Here is a 20,964-nt window from a genome sequence, read left to right as displayed (position 1 = left end):
GTCATAGTAATGGTTCAACCATTATTAATGATTGTTCTGCCACAAATATTATGCCAAAACGCATGTGAGTACAGAAACTGCATCAGAAATGCATCTAGCGTTTGATTCAACAGCTTAACAAAATAATTTCACCATGATTGAGAAAATTATCGAATAATTCGGGAAAATAAGACGTGAATAAATTCCTTACAATATTTTTGTAAGTTAACGTGGCTTTTCATGCTTTTCCGCACAGTTAGTTTTAACTACAATTTATTTTTACATTTTCAAATGTTTAAATATGTTCAGAGCCAGTGCTAGATCTATTTTAATGAATTATTTCAAATTTAAATTTGACGTAAGGGAGTATTCTAGTTATGTACAAGGAAATAATTCACAAGCTTTTCATAACGAAATAATTTGTCAACACATAGCAGTAACCAGGGCTTACGTAAAATGCTGAAAAATTGATTATATATCAAGCCTTTAAAAATCAAATCAACACTTATTCGACATATTTTTATCTTTCTATTCTAAAAAATTCTCATAAACGTGGTGATCGCAAGTTTGACGTTTGCACTGCACAGTTTGAAATACTTGTGGCAAATGTCATTCATGATGCTTCTCGTGTGTTTTGTTTATTTACATTCACTTGCGTGATAGCAAGTATAGTTGGTCAGTTATAGTACGTATTTTCTTTAAATTAACGCTGTTACGGATCATAACAAAACTTACAAGTTTACAATATAGCAAAGAAAATTCATCTCGAAAAGAAAATTTGTGAAAAGCACGAATAAAACAAATAGAATTGTGGTTTGCTTCGTAAAAAGTTAAGCGAAGTGTCATAAGGTTCAAATTTTCCTAGTTTTGGAACAAATAATTCTATTTATTGATTACTTCATGAATAGTTTTTCAAATACATTACCTAACAAAGCTTCAAGAGCTTTAGTCTAGCAATAAAATCCGAATAATGAAAAAACCGAGCTATTCAAATCAAAGCTTAGTGTTATCTCAAATATTGTGTTTATTTGTTAACAACTTTTGTATGTTTAATGCAAACACAAGAAAGTGGTTTACTTTTGAATTTATAATATAGATATTTTCAATCGCAGTCATTTTAATCAGTTTATATTATTTTATAATTTACGACAGGAATTTAAACGACGCTTTATTCCATTTGATCTGGTGAATTTGGTAAGCTGCACTTGCTATAACTTTTTTAACCTAATTTTTAAGCTCATGTTTCTTTATGATTTTAGCGCAAATAGACTATACAAAATGGTCACACATCGCATGTCAACGGATAACGTGGAAAATTTTGTCAATGAACATCTTATGCACGATTTGCAGATATATGAATCGGAGCTTAACAAGATGAATTCCGAAATCATGGAATACATGCAGTTGAAGAGTATGATCAGTACGATTTTACAACATGAAAATGAAGGTCAAGATAAAGAATTCAAAACGCAGGTCAACATTGGTGGTAATATGTTCATGAAAGCCCGCGCTATTAAGACCAATAATCTACTAGTGGATGTAGGGTTGAAAGTCTATGTAGAGTTCACCATTGATGAAGCACTGCGATTCGTAGACTTGAAGATTAAAATATTGTCGAACCAGGCAGATATCATACGTCAGAAAAGCATAGAAACCAAAGCTAACATTAAACTGGCCTTGCTGGTCATAGGAGATTCTGAACGACTGCATACCCTTCAGGACACGGAGCAAACCGGTAGATAAACACTTAGAGTCAATAATATCAATAAACTATTTCTAAGAGCAAACTGTTACATAAAATAAATGCTGGTTTTTAATTCTGTATTTACTATTTGTGATTAACTAAATAAATTTGATGACTCAAAAAGGTAAATTAAAAAAATCTGAAAACAGTGTCTTATTTATGTTTTTCAACTTAGTTTTTAGTTGCGATTATGTGCACATGTTCAGTATAAAGTATTGATTCTAAAATACATGAGCTATGTCTTAGAGGAAGTTACTGTTGTTATTTTACAATTAAGATAACATTCGTGATAAAAAGTTGGATTTATTTCAATTAAAAAATGTTTACTTAGTTTATTTAGAAAACATACACACCCATAATTATACATGGAAATTGAACTGATATATTATATTTTCGTTATAGCTGGTTATGTTTAAACTTGGTTAAATTATTTAGTCTGTCGGTATAATTTATCGGAAAGTAATATCAAAGAGCAATCGAGACATTAATTATACCAATTTAAATTGAATTTGATTTGTATCAATTTAGCTGATATGTCAGAAATGTATATTATTTTTAAATACTACTCTTATGAAAAATGGATAGACGTTTGCAAATCACTATTCTAGCCTTGGATCGTAGGTGTATCGCTGTGGTGCCAAAAGGTATTGTTTGGCATCGATCCACACTATCCTTCAGTTGGTTTAGAATACCGCATGGTAATGTTGAATGCGCCAAAAATGCAGAAGATGCAACATTAGTTCGCGTCCAACACGAGCCATTGTTTTTATGTTCTTCGTTTGGACAGAAATTATCGGCAAATAGAATGTTATGACAAAGCAAATAGAGCGGTGTCGCATTCAAATGATTGCCAACGATATGTAAACCACCAAAGGTGCTATGTAACGTTTTCTTCTGAAGCGTATCAGAATATTTTTTTTAAACATCTTCAAATGGTCTTGTGCTTAATAAGCAAATGCAAGACTTTTCTGGTTTGTGCAATCAAGCGATCTGAATTTGACTAAGATAATTTTCCCTCTTGTAACAAATAACGGTGTGCATCTCGAATTTATAAATATCTTCCATACGAACCTCTAACTAGTGGTCGAGTTTAACTGTTTTTGGAGACAAATTTAGTGAAATCAGCCTTTATTTTTATTGTTTCATTTGTATTGTAATTTAATTTTTTATTTGTACTGTAACAATATTCAATTCACAATACTTTTCGACGTACCGATTAACTGGCAATAGATGCTGAATCTTGTGGTACGAAAACCCTTCAAACCCTTTGATTCGAAATCATGCCTTTCAATGTGAGTTAAAAATGATGTATATGGTTAGGCTTGTACAATTTTCTTGAGATTTAAAATACTGGAGTATTTAAATTATTATCAACAAGTATGTAGAAATACGTTTAAAGTTAAATATTATCCATAAACATCATTTCATTAGCTTTATCCTTTAGCTTTATTTTTACATTAGCCTAGTTCTATTTTTATAAAATTAGAAATAAAATCTGTTAAATTGAAAAGTTGCGTGCGTTTCAATCCAATCATTTGTTGAGAAAGGAATGATTGTTTTTATCGTTGAAATACACGCTTCAAATAATATAATAAAAGGCTTGTAATAATAGTTAGAATCATGAGCTAACTTATCTCAGCTTTTTCAAACAAAAAAACTTGTATTTCCAAGTTCTAAGTAACAACGTTATTTGATTTTTCTAATCCAAATTGACTGATACAATCGATTTTTTTTTCTACAATTTTACAATTTAATTTAATGTAGTAAACATTCCAATGACTTGACACAACTATTCAACCGGTTATTTTCATAAGGTTAGAAGTTTTCATAAGGTAATTAAATTGCAACTGCGGCCTTAAGTTTGGGGCTTCATTCAGATATGCTGGAACGATGCTTCCTATTGTATTTTTACTGCACATGGCTTTTATCAACACCCTTTGCTATAACTAAACGTGTTGCTACCTCTAACCTCATCGATGGAGGCTGAACGATGTAAGTATAGACCACGTCAAAGAGCCTCGCCACTTGAGAAACGTGTAGACAAGATACTCTCAATCTGCCTTCCTCACATTACAGCTGTGTCGAGTCGTTATGTTTTTGTGGTACCAATAACAGCACTTTGGAATAAAGCAGTTAAAGCTTCCGTTTATACTTGACAAATGGTTGAAACACTTGGTGCGTGCGCAGTTTAGAGCGCGATTAGGACATGAAGAAAAAAAGAAGAAACTGGATGTGTTCATACTATAATTCCGTACAATTTGGTATTTGAAGTGAACCTGTTTTTGCCGCCAACTGCTTAGTCTTGAGTCACATAGTTTTAATAGACATTTAGTTTGATTTTGGATCAGTTACAATCAGTTTCGGTAGAGTTTAAACGTTATAAAGTAACTGAAACGCATACATGTTTCAACTTAGCTGCATTAGATCGAAAACAGCTTCTGATCGAAACAGATGGCAGAGAAAATATCAAAATTTCCATGTATAATCATAAAATCGATAGAAAGTTGTACGAACACATACTGTAACTTAATAGTTGTTAGAAAAATGATGATAAAGTCTTTCTTATAAAATACGTTGAAGGTAAAATAAGTTTATGTTAAAATGCAGGCGAAGAATTTATAGAGAAACAGAAAATTAGAATGGAACAACATTTAAATTTCGTGCAAAACTACAACGTCTAGTGATAGCAATTTGGTGAAATTCTCTAAAACAACGTAAAAAAACCCCTTTTTATATAGATTGGTCTTACCATTTCAACATCCAAGAGAACACGGAAAATTTTACACAACTGATTTGATTTCATAGATTCAAAAACTCTTCGTTACATATTCTATCGAACTTTTATAGTTTTATTTATATATTCATACTTCAATCAGATTGTATGATAAAATATTTTCAATCTCTACTACAACTAAAGAATAGATTGAAAACTTAGAACAAAAATAAAATCGATTGATAAATAATAATAATAATAATAATTCAACTATTAAGTCGATTTTATTTTTGTTTCATGTTTTCAATCGATTTTGTTTTGTTGAATTTTTGTGTTTGATTTTATTTTTAATTGCAGAAGAATAAAATATCAGTTTAAACTGCTGTAAAATAAAAAACAAAATTATGAAGATAGTAAGATAAAATAAAACAATAAACTTTTTGAGAAAAATAGAATTTTTAAACAAATTGTGATTATAGCATAAGCATTTTGATTGTAGAATTTTTGAGTTTTTTTTAGAAAATATAAAACCAAATAAACAAACCATAGAAAAAATCAAAATGCAGGCAGTGGAAAATAGGAATTGCAAGGATTTTCAAATCAGAGCGATTACTCGATCGTGATTTTCCCGCCAAAGACAATCTGCGGTGGGTGGAGTTATGTTGCGCCCTATGATGTCCGGAGCGATTCTCCGCATAAGGCACATGGCAGCTCATACCGGAGCATAACATCCGCGGAACCAGATGACGCGTGAACACACAGTTAGCATCCAAAATGATTCCCCTTCGGAACCAGCTGGACGAGCCAACCGGAATGAACTCCCTTTGGATGAACTCTTCAGTCTAGCTTCTCTCGCTGGTGCAGGTTTTCAGCTCTCTCAGCTCACTGCGCGCTCTCTCTCGAAATGCCTGCCGTCTGACGCTCGAAGTTCGCTCCTGACTTGGTGCAAACAAATTCGACAGTTTTTTTCCAGACATCGCCAAACATCGACGGAAGCGGGTGCGTCGAGACGATCGCATGCTTGAGCTCGAACACGGCCAGCTTGCACGTACTTCCTCAGTCTGCCAATCATCCAAGCGATCCTGCCGGCAACGAGTGGCGTGTGCGCTTTACGAAGAAATTCGATTTCGATCAAGTGAAGCTAGGCAAAGATCCGTCGGTCACCGTGCAAAAGACCAGACATTCCAGACGAGCGCAGAGTTTCTACGTGCGGTAAGCGAAACGTTGGCGGCGTTTGAAAGTTTGCTAGTGTGTGTTGTTCCGTACGTCTGAGCCGGATGAAAAGAAGCACGTGGACGCAAGGTCCTGCGAAACGATTGTTTTTTCATTACCGTGTTTTTCTCTGGAATGATAATTCTTCGTTTGACTAAAGAGTGTGTTGTGCTAGGGCGAAGAAACGCATGCACAGTTGTATGCGTGTGTGGGAAAGTAATTGCCCCGGTAGCTATAGCGACAGCAGAAAGTAATTCGTGTGTGCCAGCATTAGGGAGGAAATACGACAAATCGAGAAAGGAAACACGTGGTAGTCGAATCCATGCATCGTACCGTTGCCAAAGAGATTCTAGTATTAGCATTATTGGTCAAAATTTGCTTTTAACATTAATTCAATTACGAGATGATTCGGTTATTGAAATCAATTGCATTACTTTCTACCCTGAAATGTGCGTTTCTTGCTTGCGTTCTAAATAATAATTTCAAGAGGGCAAAAACTTCAACACAGTTTACTGTAATTGCACTCCCATAGCGTGCGTTTAAGAAGGACATTCAACCGGGCGCTCCTGGGAGCGAATGGTGATGTAATAAAATAGATGAAACTCTTGGAAGGGGGCTGGCGTGTTTCTTATGGTAATATTTCGGATTTGCTTATTTTCTTCATTCAGTACCTGTACTGGTGTTTGTGGCAAATGAATATGCAAATGCAATTTCGTATGAAGCACTTGTTTGAAACAAATATAATAACTTGTAGGTAGTCCAAAGTACTTCGAAGCTTTTCAACACGAACAACGGAAGAACAACGCGAATGTTTGTCACAGGAAGCGCAGCCCATAAACTCTTGGCAACTCATCAACATCGACTACGGAAGGAAGTTGTTCTGCCCGGTGACCAACGCCATTAGTTATCTCGTAAGGGATATATTTCGCTGCGACAGCTCCCATTCCGTTACAATGTTCTGTAAGTAAAGTCTTTCTGCAAGCAAGCGGATAAATAATGGGGGTATTTTCTTTATTCGAGGGAAGGGATGGCTCCGTCTGTTTATCTGGAAAGATGTCTGTCTGTCTGGAAAGTTTCATTTGTTTTTGTGAAGGCTCGGATACCACTTCCGCCCTTGAGAAGGGGAATCTGGTCTTCGGAAATGGCATGAAATCAGCCGTATTTCGCAAAAAGGCGTACGCGGGGGTGTTTCGTTGTACGGTTCACTGCAAATGCTGCGAGACCGCAGTCGTTTTATGTATGTCCTTTATTTTCGGAATGCGTTTTATGCGATGGACATGAGTCATGAAACTACACATTGTTTATGTAATCGTGTCCCATGATCAGAATTTTGGCTATTTTGTCGTATAGATTACCTTGGTATTGTTCATATACCTATCTACAGTAAAGAGTATTGCAATCATGAGCACCAAACGAATTTATAGTACTGTACTTAGGTCGAAAATGTTGTATACTTTCACGTTAACGAAAATTAGCTTTCTTCAATTTGTTGTTGTGTGACAATAAACGCAGAACAGATTTGTGAAGATCGCACGTCGTAAATATGGTAAATAATTAAAGTTTACTACTTCCTTGCAGTCGATTAGACAAATCGCAATGCTGATGGTTACAGACAACAAACAATCATAAATATTTATATTTGTAAGGGGGATAAGTTTTGGAAAAGATGTTCTATAACGTTTTTTACAGGGTAAAAGCATTCCGAGTATAATTTTGGTGCCTTAATGATTAGTCAACTCTCCGTGAGAAACGTTTCGACAGTTTTTAGGGTGTGAAATATTTTCTTCATATAAGTATGTACAGTTTTTGTTCATAACGAGCTGGATAGTAATTTGATCTGGGTGTTACTAATTGTTTCATTCCATTTTACAACTTATCAAATCTTAGAACTATACGTAATCTATTTAGGCATATTATAAAAATCACTGTCATCGAATTTTCTGGAATGTTTGTACCATTTGATCTCTCTACTTTAGGTGACATATAACCTCAACCTATATTTTCTTTTTAATCACAGAAATCGTTATGTTATACTATAGTTTAGTTAAAGCGTTCCAACTCATCCTTGACCTATTATACATAGCGGGCAGATTTGGCGTGAATTCCCGTAGAACTTAGATCGCGAACTTCTGCTTTGGATAGTCCTTCAGCAAATTTCATGATTATAAGCCCAAACGAATAAGATTGCGGTAGTAGTGGGGACGGAACGATAGTCGTATAATTAAGAGACTAATACTTTGCATTTGCTTGCGTCCTTTTCGCGCTTGGGTTGAAGCTTCTGATCGCATTCGAGAAATGGTTGTAACTTTTCGGGAAATGAAGTGTATTTATTGGTAGTTACGTTGAAAGTCTCTCATAACATTGCATCCCTGTGTTCACTAGTTCATTTTTCCGAACACTTAAAATTTTCTCTATTTGTGTATAACCCGTTTGACGTTGAGCTCTTCAATTTCTTAGGCATTTCTGCTAAATTTCCATCTGCCAGTTTTTTAATAACTATGAGCAATTGTTTTACTGCCAATTTTCAACCGATGTAACATCATCCTACAATGTTTTTCAAGATTATATGGTTTCATCATGTTACTAAAGCAATGTACCATGCTATCATTGAAATAAGTGCGTTTCGAACGGAGAAGCAAAAATTATTACCAGATGCCATCGGGTTGCATCTGCATGTGCTGCACGCGACCGTGAATCGCGAACCCACCAGGTGATTCTCACTTCTTAAACGAACCAGTTTTGTGACTGAAAGAACGAGAAACACTATGACTGCTTCGATCACGCTGATGATGATGATGGTTGGTGGAGGTAATGATGATGTAAGAAAGCGGCAATAAGCGTGCCGAAGGAGCTGTTGGAATGTTTATGTTTGGCGCACGCAGCCACACAAGGATTGGCGGTGTAGAGAATAACCTGATTTTCCACCCAGCTGCCCTTTGGAGCTGTTCTTTGCTTCTTTCACTGCTTATTAAGGGAAAATGAATGATGAAAATATACTATAAATGTACTCCAGGTGTTATGAGGAAAGAGGATCAGGATGAATGTAACCAAAGAATGGTGTGAATAAATATTAGGCTCGAATTTTAGTTTTATACAACTGTGCACAGTGGTGTAGGAATGGGGGAAAGATATTTTTCTTTGATTTTGTTATCAGTACTTTTTCCCATAAATTATTCAAAATACTCAAACATAGCACCGAAATGGTCTCGTGGCAGGATAGAGTACACCAAACCACTCTTGAAAGATTACACCGTACTGATGGAATACTTCATGAGTTTGCGCGATAGTATCGTGCAAGAAATCAATTAAGAATAGCCTACATATTTTTAGAGAGGGTTCTTGGGTCAAGGACTGTTGTCGAGTGTATATAACTGGAAAAAGTTTTTCTTTCTAAGGTCACTTTTCTTTTCAGCGAGTTGAAAACGATGAATAGCTAATGAAAATTGCTCATTATATTAAGATGCAGCTATGAAAAAAAATTTTAACAGGTTGTAGCAAGTATTGATTAGCTTAAAGATATTAAGTTTCTTAAATTTTTTGCATTGATAAACGAGAACATGTATAAAATAATCTGTAAATATCGTGAGAATTGGCATGGTTATTATGTATCGTCAAAAATTTTTGATTTTAGCCTTAGTTGCATGTCTGATTGCCTGGTTTGAAGGAAAAGTTGTGAATCCTAACCGACACATTTTGGGTCTATTTCGTGAATTTTGTATCCCATCGAGACACACTCGCCTATGGACGATAATTAATTGAGCGATAATTTGTTTCAGTCCTCGTTATAGCACATTTCCCACGAGATTATACTGGCACTCGGAGGCACTACAGTTATGTAGTGGTTAATTTTTTTTTACCTGTTGTCTATGGCATCGCACGTTCTAAATTCTATTTGATCATTTAGATTTTAGTTTTTTTTGGGAGATTAAAGTAAGAACTTTATCTTTCTTAAATCTAATGAACAACTTTTAAATGTTCATAATTTATTCATCGATTCGAATTTATGATTCATTAATTAAATTATTGTAATTCATACTACTTGATTAACAATTCTTGATTAACGATTGAAAAAATATAAAATAATTACTCAAAGAGAACCATTGCTCTAATATATTTTTAGCTAGGAATTTTATTTGGAAACTTTCGTTTCTTTATTCTATGGGCATCAATTTTGTTCTGGTCGCTTTTCTGTTAGTTTGTATCCAAACATGTTATTTAATAAAACTTTGGCAATGCGTTTTGACACGCCGACAATTTAATTGATATGAAATTAATGATATCCTTGCTTCAATTAGCTTTTGGGGTTAATGCGCTAATGTGCGTGTACATTCTAATCATCTTCGCTATGTATATGCTATTACAAAAATTACAAATAAAGTTAATTGGCATATGAGACTGAAATAATATCTCAAAATGGGTGACTGAAATTGAATGACTGCAAAAAATTCTTAAGATAATTTTAATTTTAAACTTAGTTTGTTTCATCCAAATAATGTTTTCTTTAAAAAACTTCGCATAATATTTAGACTGCACTGCTCTTTTACTGTACCACGTTGCTATACTGAACGTGGTTAATAGTTTATGATTCAATCCTCAATTTATGAGAATTTGAACTTCTTGAAGGGTAGGTGTAGCAGTAATTCTAACAGTTTTAAACGCTGAGCGACTAGTATCTAAAACAACCGTATTGAGCTCTTACAAAATTAAATTACTAAAGGTAAATGTACTGGGTACACGTTTTTGTTGAATTAGGTGAAACATTACAATGCATGTTATGCTTGTTGCAATTCTCGGAAGCCAATGCAATTTCGCTGCATGGTGTGGGCTTATTTATTTTGTTTCTTTAGCAAAAATCGATTTGATAGGGTCCCGCTGCTGTGATTTTGTATTAAGTTCTTTAAACGGCATTGGTGGGAAACGAGTTAGCTGGCCAAAGTTCTTAGTTTATTGAAACTCTAGTTTCGACGGACGATTAGCCGTTTCATCTTGTTTTGCAGACAAGTAGTGCATTCAAAATATTTTAAAAAATTATCGGAAAAAACTAGACAATAGAATCGACGAAGCAAATTTTTCATTTATAATACAGCGAATGAGTGTTAAGGAATTGGATTTTAGTGATTAATTTGGAGTATCAATTTTATTACTGCTTTTATTCAATTATATTATCTGCACATCTAATTTTTGTTATTTTGACTATCGTTACAGATAATGGCAAATCTAAGCATAGCTTTCAATGTGTTGAACATCATCGCAACCGAAGAAAAATCGTTATTTGTTCTAAAGTTAGTACTGTGTAGGTTTTGAAATGTGATGAATTCAACATTTGTACAATGAAAAGAAAGTTTGTTAGAACTTTCGAACTCCGATTATTAATTCCAGGATAGTCAACATAGCTTCCTGGAAACGGATTGAGAGAGAGAGAGAGATAGAGAAAGGGATAGAGAGAGAGAAAGAGAGAGGGATAGAGAGAGAGAGGGAGAAAGAGAGAGTGAAAGGGAGAGTGATAGAGAGAGAAAGAGAGAGAGAGAGAGAGAGAGAGAGAGAGAGAGAGAGAGAGAGTCAACATAATTGCAATGGATATTTTTCCCGAGGAGCTTGACCAAAAACATCCGGACTTGTCTGATATGATATAAAATAATATGTGATATGTAATTTTTTTATAAAATACAGTTGATGTTATACTTTAGAAAAAAAAGAAAGGAGTGAAGTCTAAGATTTTGTTAGAAATGAATGCATATGTTACGCGCATATATTTTTATATATAGTTGTAGTTCTGAAAGTGTTACACGTTATCAAATCAGAATGCCAAGACACAATAAAATCTGTGATTTACATCCAGCTTAGTGATCATGATTAACTTAGCTTTAGTGTAGTGTAGAGCATTTGAGATGAGAAAAAATATTGCGAAAAATAAGTCGTTGTGTATTATGGATGACATGACGACAACACGAAAATAAAACATATATGATGCAGTTCGAAGTAATCAACCTGCAAGAAAATATAATAAAAGCCTAATTCAAAGGAGAAATACAACTTACTACAATGATAATGCGGGCTGGTACAGATAATGACATGGTTACAATAAATTATGTAAAATATTATTAAAAATCTTTTATTTAAACGACCATTGTTATTTTAAAAACGTGTGATTTACATGCGATCGTTGACTGATGTAAAAGGTACACATCAATCTGATTCCGTCACGGAAAAAATATTGCGTGAACATTGGTAATAGATAAGTTTCTTTGCTACGAAATTTTTTTGAATAATGGATAAATTACGTACACAAGATAAAAACGTTGAACAATATTAATATTACTACATATCTTTTTAACATGTCCCGTTCGACAAAATGAAATTCTACTAAAACACATGGCATTTTCACAAAATGTTCTTATTGAATTGAATTGTGGATTTTCAAACACTCAAAAAGGTAAAAAAAAGGTTGAATTGCTTAAATACAATCATGCCTAACGAAATATAATATTTGTTCAAGATAGATAGTGAAAGTGATTCCATGTTTGATTGAAGTTAAACACATAAGTTTCTCTTTTTTCTTTTCATTGAGTGATGGAATTTCCGCTCGACAAGCGTTTAGCAAGAAAGTGTTCCAATTGAAAATAAAGGTCAAAAATACTTATTGATCTATTGATCTGCAATCTATCGTCTTGCCATCACTTCCCTTCCGAAAAAATGTTCTATTTTACTATGAAAATATTAAGAAAAACAAGGAATAAAACATAGCACAAACCGTAATGCCAATCAAGCGAAAACAGATCGTTTGCATGATTTGATTAGATACTGAATTGCAAATCGTTTTTGTCCTCGTGGCTGCTTAATGAACTCTATTGTTGTTTTTTGTGTTACAGCCAAGGGTTGATTCCGGATCTATATGGTGCCGTGACACGTTCAAGCTTGTTGGAACTCGCACTGTTCAGTAATATATCACAAGATGTGTTTTGTAAAGAACAAGTCGGTGTCGATCGAACCGTTGGAAACTGTTGAATGCAGTTTCATGTTTTAACGGTAAGTTAAAGATGTTTTTTTTTGTGTCGGTATTTTTTATTTGTGAATTGGTAGAGAGCTATGAAAGAAAAAAAAGTCATGCATTGAATTAGTAGCGTATTAAAAATTTTCCACTACAATACCTTTAATTTTTTATATTGCGGTTTTTTTTATAAACTGTTGGTAGTATAAATGAGTTATTATTTAGTACAAGATTACTTTCAATATGATATAATAGCTTTCATGCCATAGAAAGCCCTTGACAAGACGATGATAAAATATGTTAGAATAGAGAAATTGAATTGAAAAAATTGAAAAGCATGTATCCGTTGGGTTTTAAACACGTGCTTGTGTTTTTAAATCAGAGCAGTATTTGATAATAGCATTGGCATGAAGCAGCTATGTTTTTGTTTCGCTAAATTCATGGGGTGCATAGTTTACAGAGGAGAGTTAGGACAGTTCTAAAGCTCGTACTTTACATTGCTCGTAGAACATTGTTCAACAAATTGTCTTACTGCCAAAACACATTTCCTTAAATTTGGTTTTGACGTTGAGTTGTTGAACATATATTGCGTTCTGTATGCGTTTTAATCATATGTTGAGTATGTGTTTTATAGTTCTGGCCAAGTAAATAGTGTTTATTTTGTTTGAAAAAAAGTATAAAAATACCAATTTCCGATTGTTTTGTACAATAATACTGACAGGTTAGACCCTTCTATCAATACTTGATATGTGTTGTCTCATTTATCGAGGCTCTGTCTACCTATTCAAAAAAGAACTGCTTTATTTAAACAAGTTTAGCATCTCATTATCGCACGTTGTTTTTCCACTGTAAATTCCACGCTAATCATGATAATGTCCTTAGCAAACTAAAACAAATTCCGAATAAATTCCGTTAGGCTGTTCTGCCAATTCCAGAACCCTCCGAGAACGTGGGAAAATCTTGATTCATACCCTTTTAGAGAACCGCTTCAAATTTCAATTCTCTACTACTAGTGCTTACAGTCTTGGATAAACGTGGAATGATTTATCAGACTACTTATTCGATCAGGTAACACGGTGGCACAGTGGCAGATTGCCCGATCTGCATTCGCTGTAGTTGTTTACAGCAGTTAGTCAAAGGCCACGGGGTATTTGACCGCCCGTTGATTAAGGTTTGTCAAGGTTAACTCGAGAGTGGCTAGGTGAAACAGAATGTTGAGTTTAGCAGTATGGCGACATGGTTAGAATGATCTTGAAGCATCAATTTGTTGGCATTTTACGGTGACACGAAGACATATCTGGCGGCAAGAGAGTCGTTCACTCAAATATGGTATTGTTCAAGATTAATCACTTGTACTGTTGTCTCGTCCCAATGCTTGAATGTTAATCCAAGAACAGGTTTGTTTGTGGGAGATAACTCTTACTTCCTACTGGCTACCAATTTGTCTAATTTTCAATTTCACGCATTATTCGATTGCTGATCGCACCCGAATCAGTAACGCACCGAGAGCGAAAGGAGGAGAAATCGAAAATCAAACTCGTCGAACGCACTTTCAACGGTCGTTTGGGGTTGTGGTGAAATCGAAATTGGTCAATCTCCGAACACGCTTATGTGATGATTCGTTTGATGTGGTTTACGGTCCGCGATGCATTGTTACGGGTGCAATCGGCGTTGTAATTAATTAAAGAGCTAAAACTGGCGCCTTGCTGTTCAGCTGTATTTTGCTCAACCCAACTAGTGGAAACCCATCAGATTTCGTAAAAGTTAGGCCGTGCTGATTCGATTTTAATGGACAAGGCACACGCGAAAATTTGCCACGCGTTTCGCGATTGCCTCTCTCTGATTGCACCATTTTTGGTTGTATCGTTGAAGATGACTGATTTTTGATCGTTTTCCCCTCTTAGTTTTCGCGATTTATAGAGTTTTTTTTACAGAATTTCATTGCCACCCATAGGCTTGTTACAAACCTGTGTGTGAGATATAAAAAAAAATAACAAGGGTTTTACTGATAATGTTCAACGTAAATAGATAGTGGCTATCAAAGTAACATATCCCAATGTTACTATCTGTTAGACTAGCTAACTAACTAACTAACTTTAAGTAACTGTTAGAAAGTTACTGACTAGCGATCATTTTATTCAAGGTTTTAAGCATTATGCCTTAAGGCAGTCGCAATTTTTATTATAAGTGAAATATTTCAATATTAGGTAATTACATATATTTGAAATTGATTTGAAATTCTAATTGAATTGAAACTGATCTACAAATATTTGAAAATTTTCCAGCGATATTTCACTATTCGTATGTATACAAATTTAAATAGTAAACAATTAATACAAGTTGCATTGAAATTATTTTATTTATAAATTGATAGGATATCTTAACTTAGTTTGTAAACTATAAAATATGAGTTGAGGCCAATTTTACCAAAGCACAATTTTACGTGTTGTTGATTAAATTTAGCCAGTCTCCTCTTAGAAAACACGTTTTTCAATGATGCCGGCGTTTAGGTTTAAGCTCGTGAAGCAGTTAGTTTGTATCTTCCGAAACAACAATACGCGACGATTAACGTTTTCAATGCTCCAGATCGAAATCGGTCCAATGCCTCCATTTAGGAGCAACGCACATTAGCTTTTAAATCCAGCCGCATGCGGCCTGAAATCGGACAGATATTTATTGTGACATAAAATCATGTTGTGGTTCCGTTACCGTGATGAGATTAAGCTGATTATTGTCAAAGATTGTGAGCAGGAAGACAACTGATGTAAACTAGGTCGCAATTGAAAATCTACAATAAAACAAATCGACCAGATGGAGTTAAATAAGCCTAAGTCATTATTCCAAATCATATAATCTCATCTACTGTTCGGAAAGAAAATCTCTTCCTGTTAACGTATTGTCAGTGTGAGTTGAAAATCAATTTCATTTTTCTCTCATCAATCAACCACATTCCATCGGTGGCCAGTTATTCGAAGGATAATCATTCCAGAGTTGAAAAGTAGCAAAGAACTACACCGGATATTGAGGATTGTAAAATCCGATTTGTCTCAATTTATGAGAGATGTTTTCCCAAACTAATCTTCACAACTACTGAAAATGTACCAATATAAAATTTTTCACGTATGAATTCCAGTTCAATTATTTTTCTATAAACCAACCATGCCAACAGTGTATTATAGCTATAAAATATTGTGAAAAGTGAGTGATCTCTATAAAGAGTATTACTCAAAATGACTCAAAATGAAAGCTTCATTGGGTAATTCCCTAATCTGACAAAACTAATAATTACGAAGAGATTTTTTCCCCACCCATGCTGCACATGGTTTTTTGAATAATCAATATTAGTTATTAAATATTATGCTCAATTACTATAACAAATTGGAGCTAGAGAATATATAAAATAACATCAGTTACAAATTAGGCCATATAAAGATGGAGTAAGTTATACAAATGTAGCTTAATGTAGCGCTAGTTTTGAAACATATAATATTGAGCATTTTATTTCTCTCCTTTAACATTCTCTTGTTTTTGTATTTTTGTATCTTTATCATCGTCAAGCTGTAGCACATGGACATGTTTTGGAGTAGTTTTGCAAAAATTTGTTAGATATTTGAATGAACTGACTGTTGTAAAATTGAACTAGAAGTAGGATCCTTAATGTCGAAATATTGTGAATAAAAGTTTTAGAATCCTAAGCGGACAAAATGTAACTAAAAATTCAATCCGCTGGCTATTATTTGATAAAAAAATCTTAAAAAAAAACATGAAAAAAAAAACACTAAAATATACTTTAAAAAAATACTTTTTCAATCCACCAATTCTCACACATATGCGAGCTTATCTACTTTACGCGATAGTTGATTGCCCGTGTAGGATGCAGCGTTTGATATCTTGTGATAAATTCACGTCTTAGCAACCCCGGTATGCGTGAGAACATAAACCCTAAACCGTGAAGTCGTAAAGAAATTCTTGAACGACTGTGGGTGTACTCGAACATTAACGATCGCTCCCCAGGTGACAACGGGTGGCTGATGGTGCGGATACACTGCAACGAGCAATGATTTTGACGGCTTGTTTCGAACGATAGCACTTCTTTCCTTGCAGCTTAACGTTCCTGGCAACCGGGGAACTCCCAAGAAGCAATGAAAGACAAACAAACTCGCTTTGGGGCGGTTCGGATCTGTTTCCAGACGAATGCCGCAACGCGACTTCTGCCGCTTGCCATCGTCGCCGTCTTCTGGTTGCCTTGTCATCTCGGCGCTCTCGAAAATTGTGGACGAACTGTTGGTTTAAGGAAGCACACAAATCTCGATCTCATGAAGGTTTGATGGCCACAGAAGAAACAAATTAATGATGGTGGTCTCCCTCCGCGACCGTGGTTGGGATGCTGCATAAAAACGCGGCTTGATGCACGATTAAGATGTTCCTGGGTAATCTTTATCCAATATGCGCTTCTTCCTAATGGCACATTAACGTGTGAGCATCGAGGGCGGCAAAACAGCATGCAAACAGTGGAAAAACACCCGACGGACGGATGGTTCAGGATTAGTTGAACAATACACTAGCACGTCCTGCTAGGTGGTCATTTTCTTCTATCATGTATATCGTTGGCTTAGCACACATACACACACACACACAGAACACATTGCAGCACTGCGCCGTGACTAGCGACGGTTCAAGATTACGTTTGCCAAATGGCTTAATTAATTCTGTTTCGATGACTTTCGGGCAAAGGAAGCCGAAGGTCAAAACTACACGATTTGGTAGAGCTACCAATTAAGGTTCTCGATCGAGTCGATGGCGAGTGCGACAAAAGAAGTGGAAGCACATTTTTGACATTTCGCCAGACACTACGACCACGCACGCGACGTAGGTGCCAGCGAATCGACCTTTTAACGCTGTGAGTCATCGGGTAGAAGATCGCATCTCCATTTGGAGGTTGCGTACATGTTATCGGTGTATTCCGTTCTCTTCTTCGCACCGGAGGTGTGGACTTGCTGCGAACAGATAGAATTATCGTTGTTTTCCAATGCTTTCCCTTGGATCCCGGTGTATGATGCTGGACGGTGACGTGTTCAACCCCCGGTGTGGTCGCCGTCGCTGCACTCGAGAGAGGAGTTAAAAAATAAATATCGAGCCACTAATAAGAAGATAAATAAATAAACACGACAATTTTTCTGACCGCAGCTGATAGCGATTGCTATGGGAAAGATCGTCGAAGCGTAAAGATAAATACCACTGATTTGTGATGCTCTATTACACCGCATTCTTATGGTGTCTGCCGAAATTGGAAAAGCAGCTCAGGTGGTCGAAACCTTGTGAGTGGGTGTGATTTTCCAAAGGGAGCAAGAAGAAGTTGTAACATGGGATTGTGCTAGGATTCGTGCGCGCCTGTGTACGGTGAAAGGGTTCATAACTAGCCAGTACAATGGTTACGAGCGTTTCTGGGGGAGTGCACTTGGGGAAAAAAAATTATATTTACAATGCGCTAGTAAACTTTTGTCCAACAAATAATCAACTCACCATAGTGAACATCATATATATATATATATATATATATATATATATATATATATATATATATATATATATATATATATATATATATATATATATATATATATATATATATATATATATATATATATATATATATATATATATATATATATATATGTATATATATATATATATATATATATATATATATATATATATATATATATATATATATATATATATATATATATATATATATATATGTATATATATATATATATATATATATATATATAATAAGTGAAAATTTTTAAAGTTAGAAGGAAGAGTAATTGATAATCTCGTGTGCCAATCAGATTTGTCTTTTTAGAGTATAATAAAATATTTAACATTATAATTGATACATTTCCAATGGATGATTGCAATATATTTATATACCACATATTATTGTCATTGCTTGTTATATGTTAATTACATTAACAATTGAATTGATTTCTACGGAGAATAATAAATAAAAAAAAATAATAAAACGAAATGAAGCAGAAACACTCCACAAGCCAATATAACATGATGAAGTAAGCAGAGCAGCTTCGCACCAAACCCTTGAAAAATTTACTCCTCAGCTCTAAAGATCGTAAATCAATGGGTCGGCATTTTTCCTTTGAATAAGCAACACGTTACCCATAGATAAACACGTGTTTTCAAGAAATGCGCTAATTTTCTTGAATGGAACCATTCCTACGTTATGCCAAAGCAAGGATTTTTCCTATCACGTATTTAATGATGTATTTGGATTACAAAATTGTATTATTTAACTGTGATTTGAAACATTTCAATCTTTTTTTATAATTTCATTATGAATTTGTGCATAATTTTAAACGATATATTTTCTTAATTATAATACGTTGTTTTCGTTGCTCCGGCTTTTTGTCCATCTCAAGTCGTAGTCCAAATCTTAAATGAACCACATAATGTTTAATTTAACGTCGAGTGAAAAACGATCAACACCGGTAAGCATAATATTTGGCCGGTAAAATATGTTTGGCTCAAGGGTGTTGAAAGCTACCTGTACGTAAAGAGCAATAAAAAATGCAGCTTGCTGCATGTGCATTCCAAAACCACAGTTCTGCACCAACTCCTCATCACTCTCCAGCACGCAGCGCATATCGATGGCACTCCTCTGCTTTGACTAGTGAAAGTGCCACCCAGAGATCAACAGGAACAACATGAATTCGTCGATCGGAACAAAGGCATATACAGGGGAGGGAGAGAAAAAAAATCAAAGTGTAAACTGTCTGTCGAATAACTTCAACGTGTTAATTAGTTGAAAAATGTGTTTATTCACACCTTGCTGGGCAGTTTGTTGTTTTGACTACTGTTTGCTCACTGCAGCGCACCTATTCGCAGGCGTTGGCGCTACAGCTCCTTCGTCTACGCGCGTGTTGTTGCTTGATAGCCGGGAGACGCTGTTTTTTTTTCTTCTAAAAGTCCACCACCCACCAAAATGGGTGGGCGCGTGAGCACTGTGTTGAAATGAGAGTTTGTTGACATACTGTTGGTATTCCCCGGGGTGGTGAGCTGTGCATCTCAAACAGAACGTAAGAAAAACATTTGAAGCACGAACATTTTTCCTCATTTCATGTAATGCTCTCAGAGCGCATACGGCAGGCAAACAATGTAAATGCATTGTAAGAGATCGAGGGCTTGGAACATGGAATGCACTCTGCGGTAGACGCAATCTTGTGCGGTTTTTTTAGCGTCCATATCTAACGATCACATGTGTCTTATTCAATCGTGCAGGAGGAATTCTTCTTAATAGATGGAAAAATTGTAAAAATAGCTACACCATGCAAGCAATTCGATCATAAACTGATATAGCTTTAAGGATGTCGGATGTAGAATAACACGATACAATAAATGTGTCCTTTTTCCCAGAGTTCCATTCTGCTTATCAAATTAATACTATTCCTTTATTTAATAGAACAACATGCATGTGCCATGAAAACCCTCTCCCTGTAGAAAAACAGGCATAAAGAAATTTGCTCTTTTTAGTGTCTTTAACTCAAAGTGTTTTTAATTTAGAAATGGTTTCCGCTTCAATGCTCAACCGTGTCAGATTAGCCTACAGAGTATATAACAGCTGCTTGCCATATTTAAATTTGAAGAGTTGCAGTGTGGGGACCGAATAAGGGTGGCTAGTTCCACCCCACCTACAGAAGCGACACGGACGACGACACGATAGGAGGTCCAACATTCGCTGAGAAAGACCTCCAAAGGTGGTACTGTCTGAAACTGGAACTTTTTCGGTACCGATATTCAGCGACAACCACTTAACCAGAAATAGTACGATGACATCAATATCCTACGACGCAGTCGACGATCGACGAAGTATAAGTCAGATTGGAGTTGAATCGATCGGAGCCGCGATTGGGTTGCAGTTCTTTCTACCACCAATTTCGTCATTTATCATCTCCCGTTCCTTGCGGTGACATATTTCTCGACGTCGACGTCGCACAGTGTGTGGTATACTTTCATTTTACATTCTTCGATAGATTAAAGCACTTGAGAACATTAGGGGCTATTTTATCGGTCCGTCACCGGGCAATGGGAAAAACTGGTTATTAATCTAAATATTTCTCCAAAAAAAGTCGTCTGTTTTTTGTGAGTGTGTGGTTCATGTTAGTCTTATCTGGTTCTAAATCACCTGTCACTTGAGGGGAGAAGTGTTGGCTCGATTTAAATTCAGGCGGGCTTGTAGCGGCACTACTACACCATCAATCCTGGGGATAATTTATCATCAGAGAATAGAATGTTGGTCGATTTTCGCTT

The 20,964-nt window shown here is 35.3% G+C and overlaps 1 protein-coding gene across 1 annotated transcript; it reads left to right on the top strand.

The window, feature by feature from the left end:
- The first annotated feature begins 1,257 nt into the window (after positions 1–1,257).
- LOC128726517 (protein UXT homolog) lies at positions 1,258–1,757 on the top strand. The gene has a single exon (XM_053820332.1). The coding sequence runs from the start codon at positions 1,258–1,260 to the stop codon at positions 1,720–1,722; it is 465 nt and encodes a 154-aa protein (XP_053676307.1). The 3' UTR covers positions 1,723–1,757.
- Positions 1,758–20,964: the final 19,207 nt, after the last annotated feature.

Source organism: Anopheles nili, chromosome 3, assembly GCF_943737925.1.
Source record: "Anopheles nili chromosome 3, idAnoNiliSN_F5_01, whole genome shotgun sequence".
In the NCBI taxonomy this organism is placed as follows: domain Eukaryota; kingdom Metazoa; phylum Arthropoda; class Insecta; order Diptera; family Culicidae; genus Anopheles; species Anopheles nili.
The sequence above is the reverse complement of the archived record's forward strand: the minus strand, read 5'-3'. Positions and strand labels throughout refer to the sequence as shown.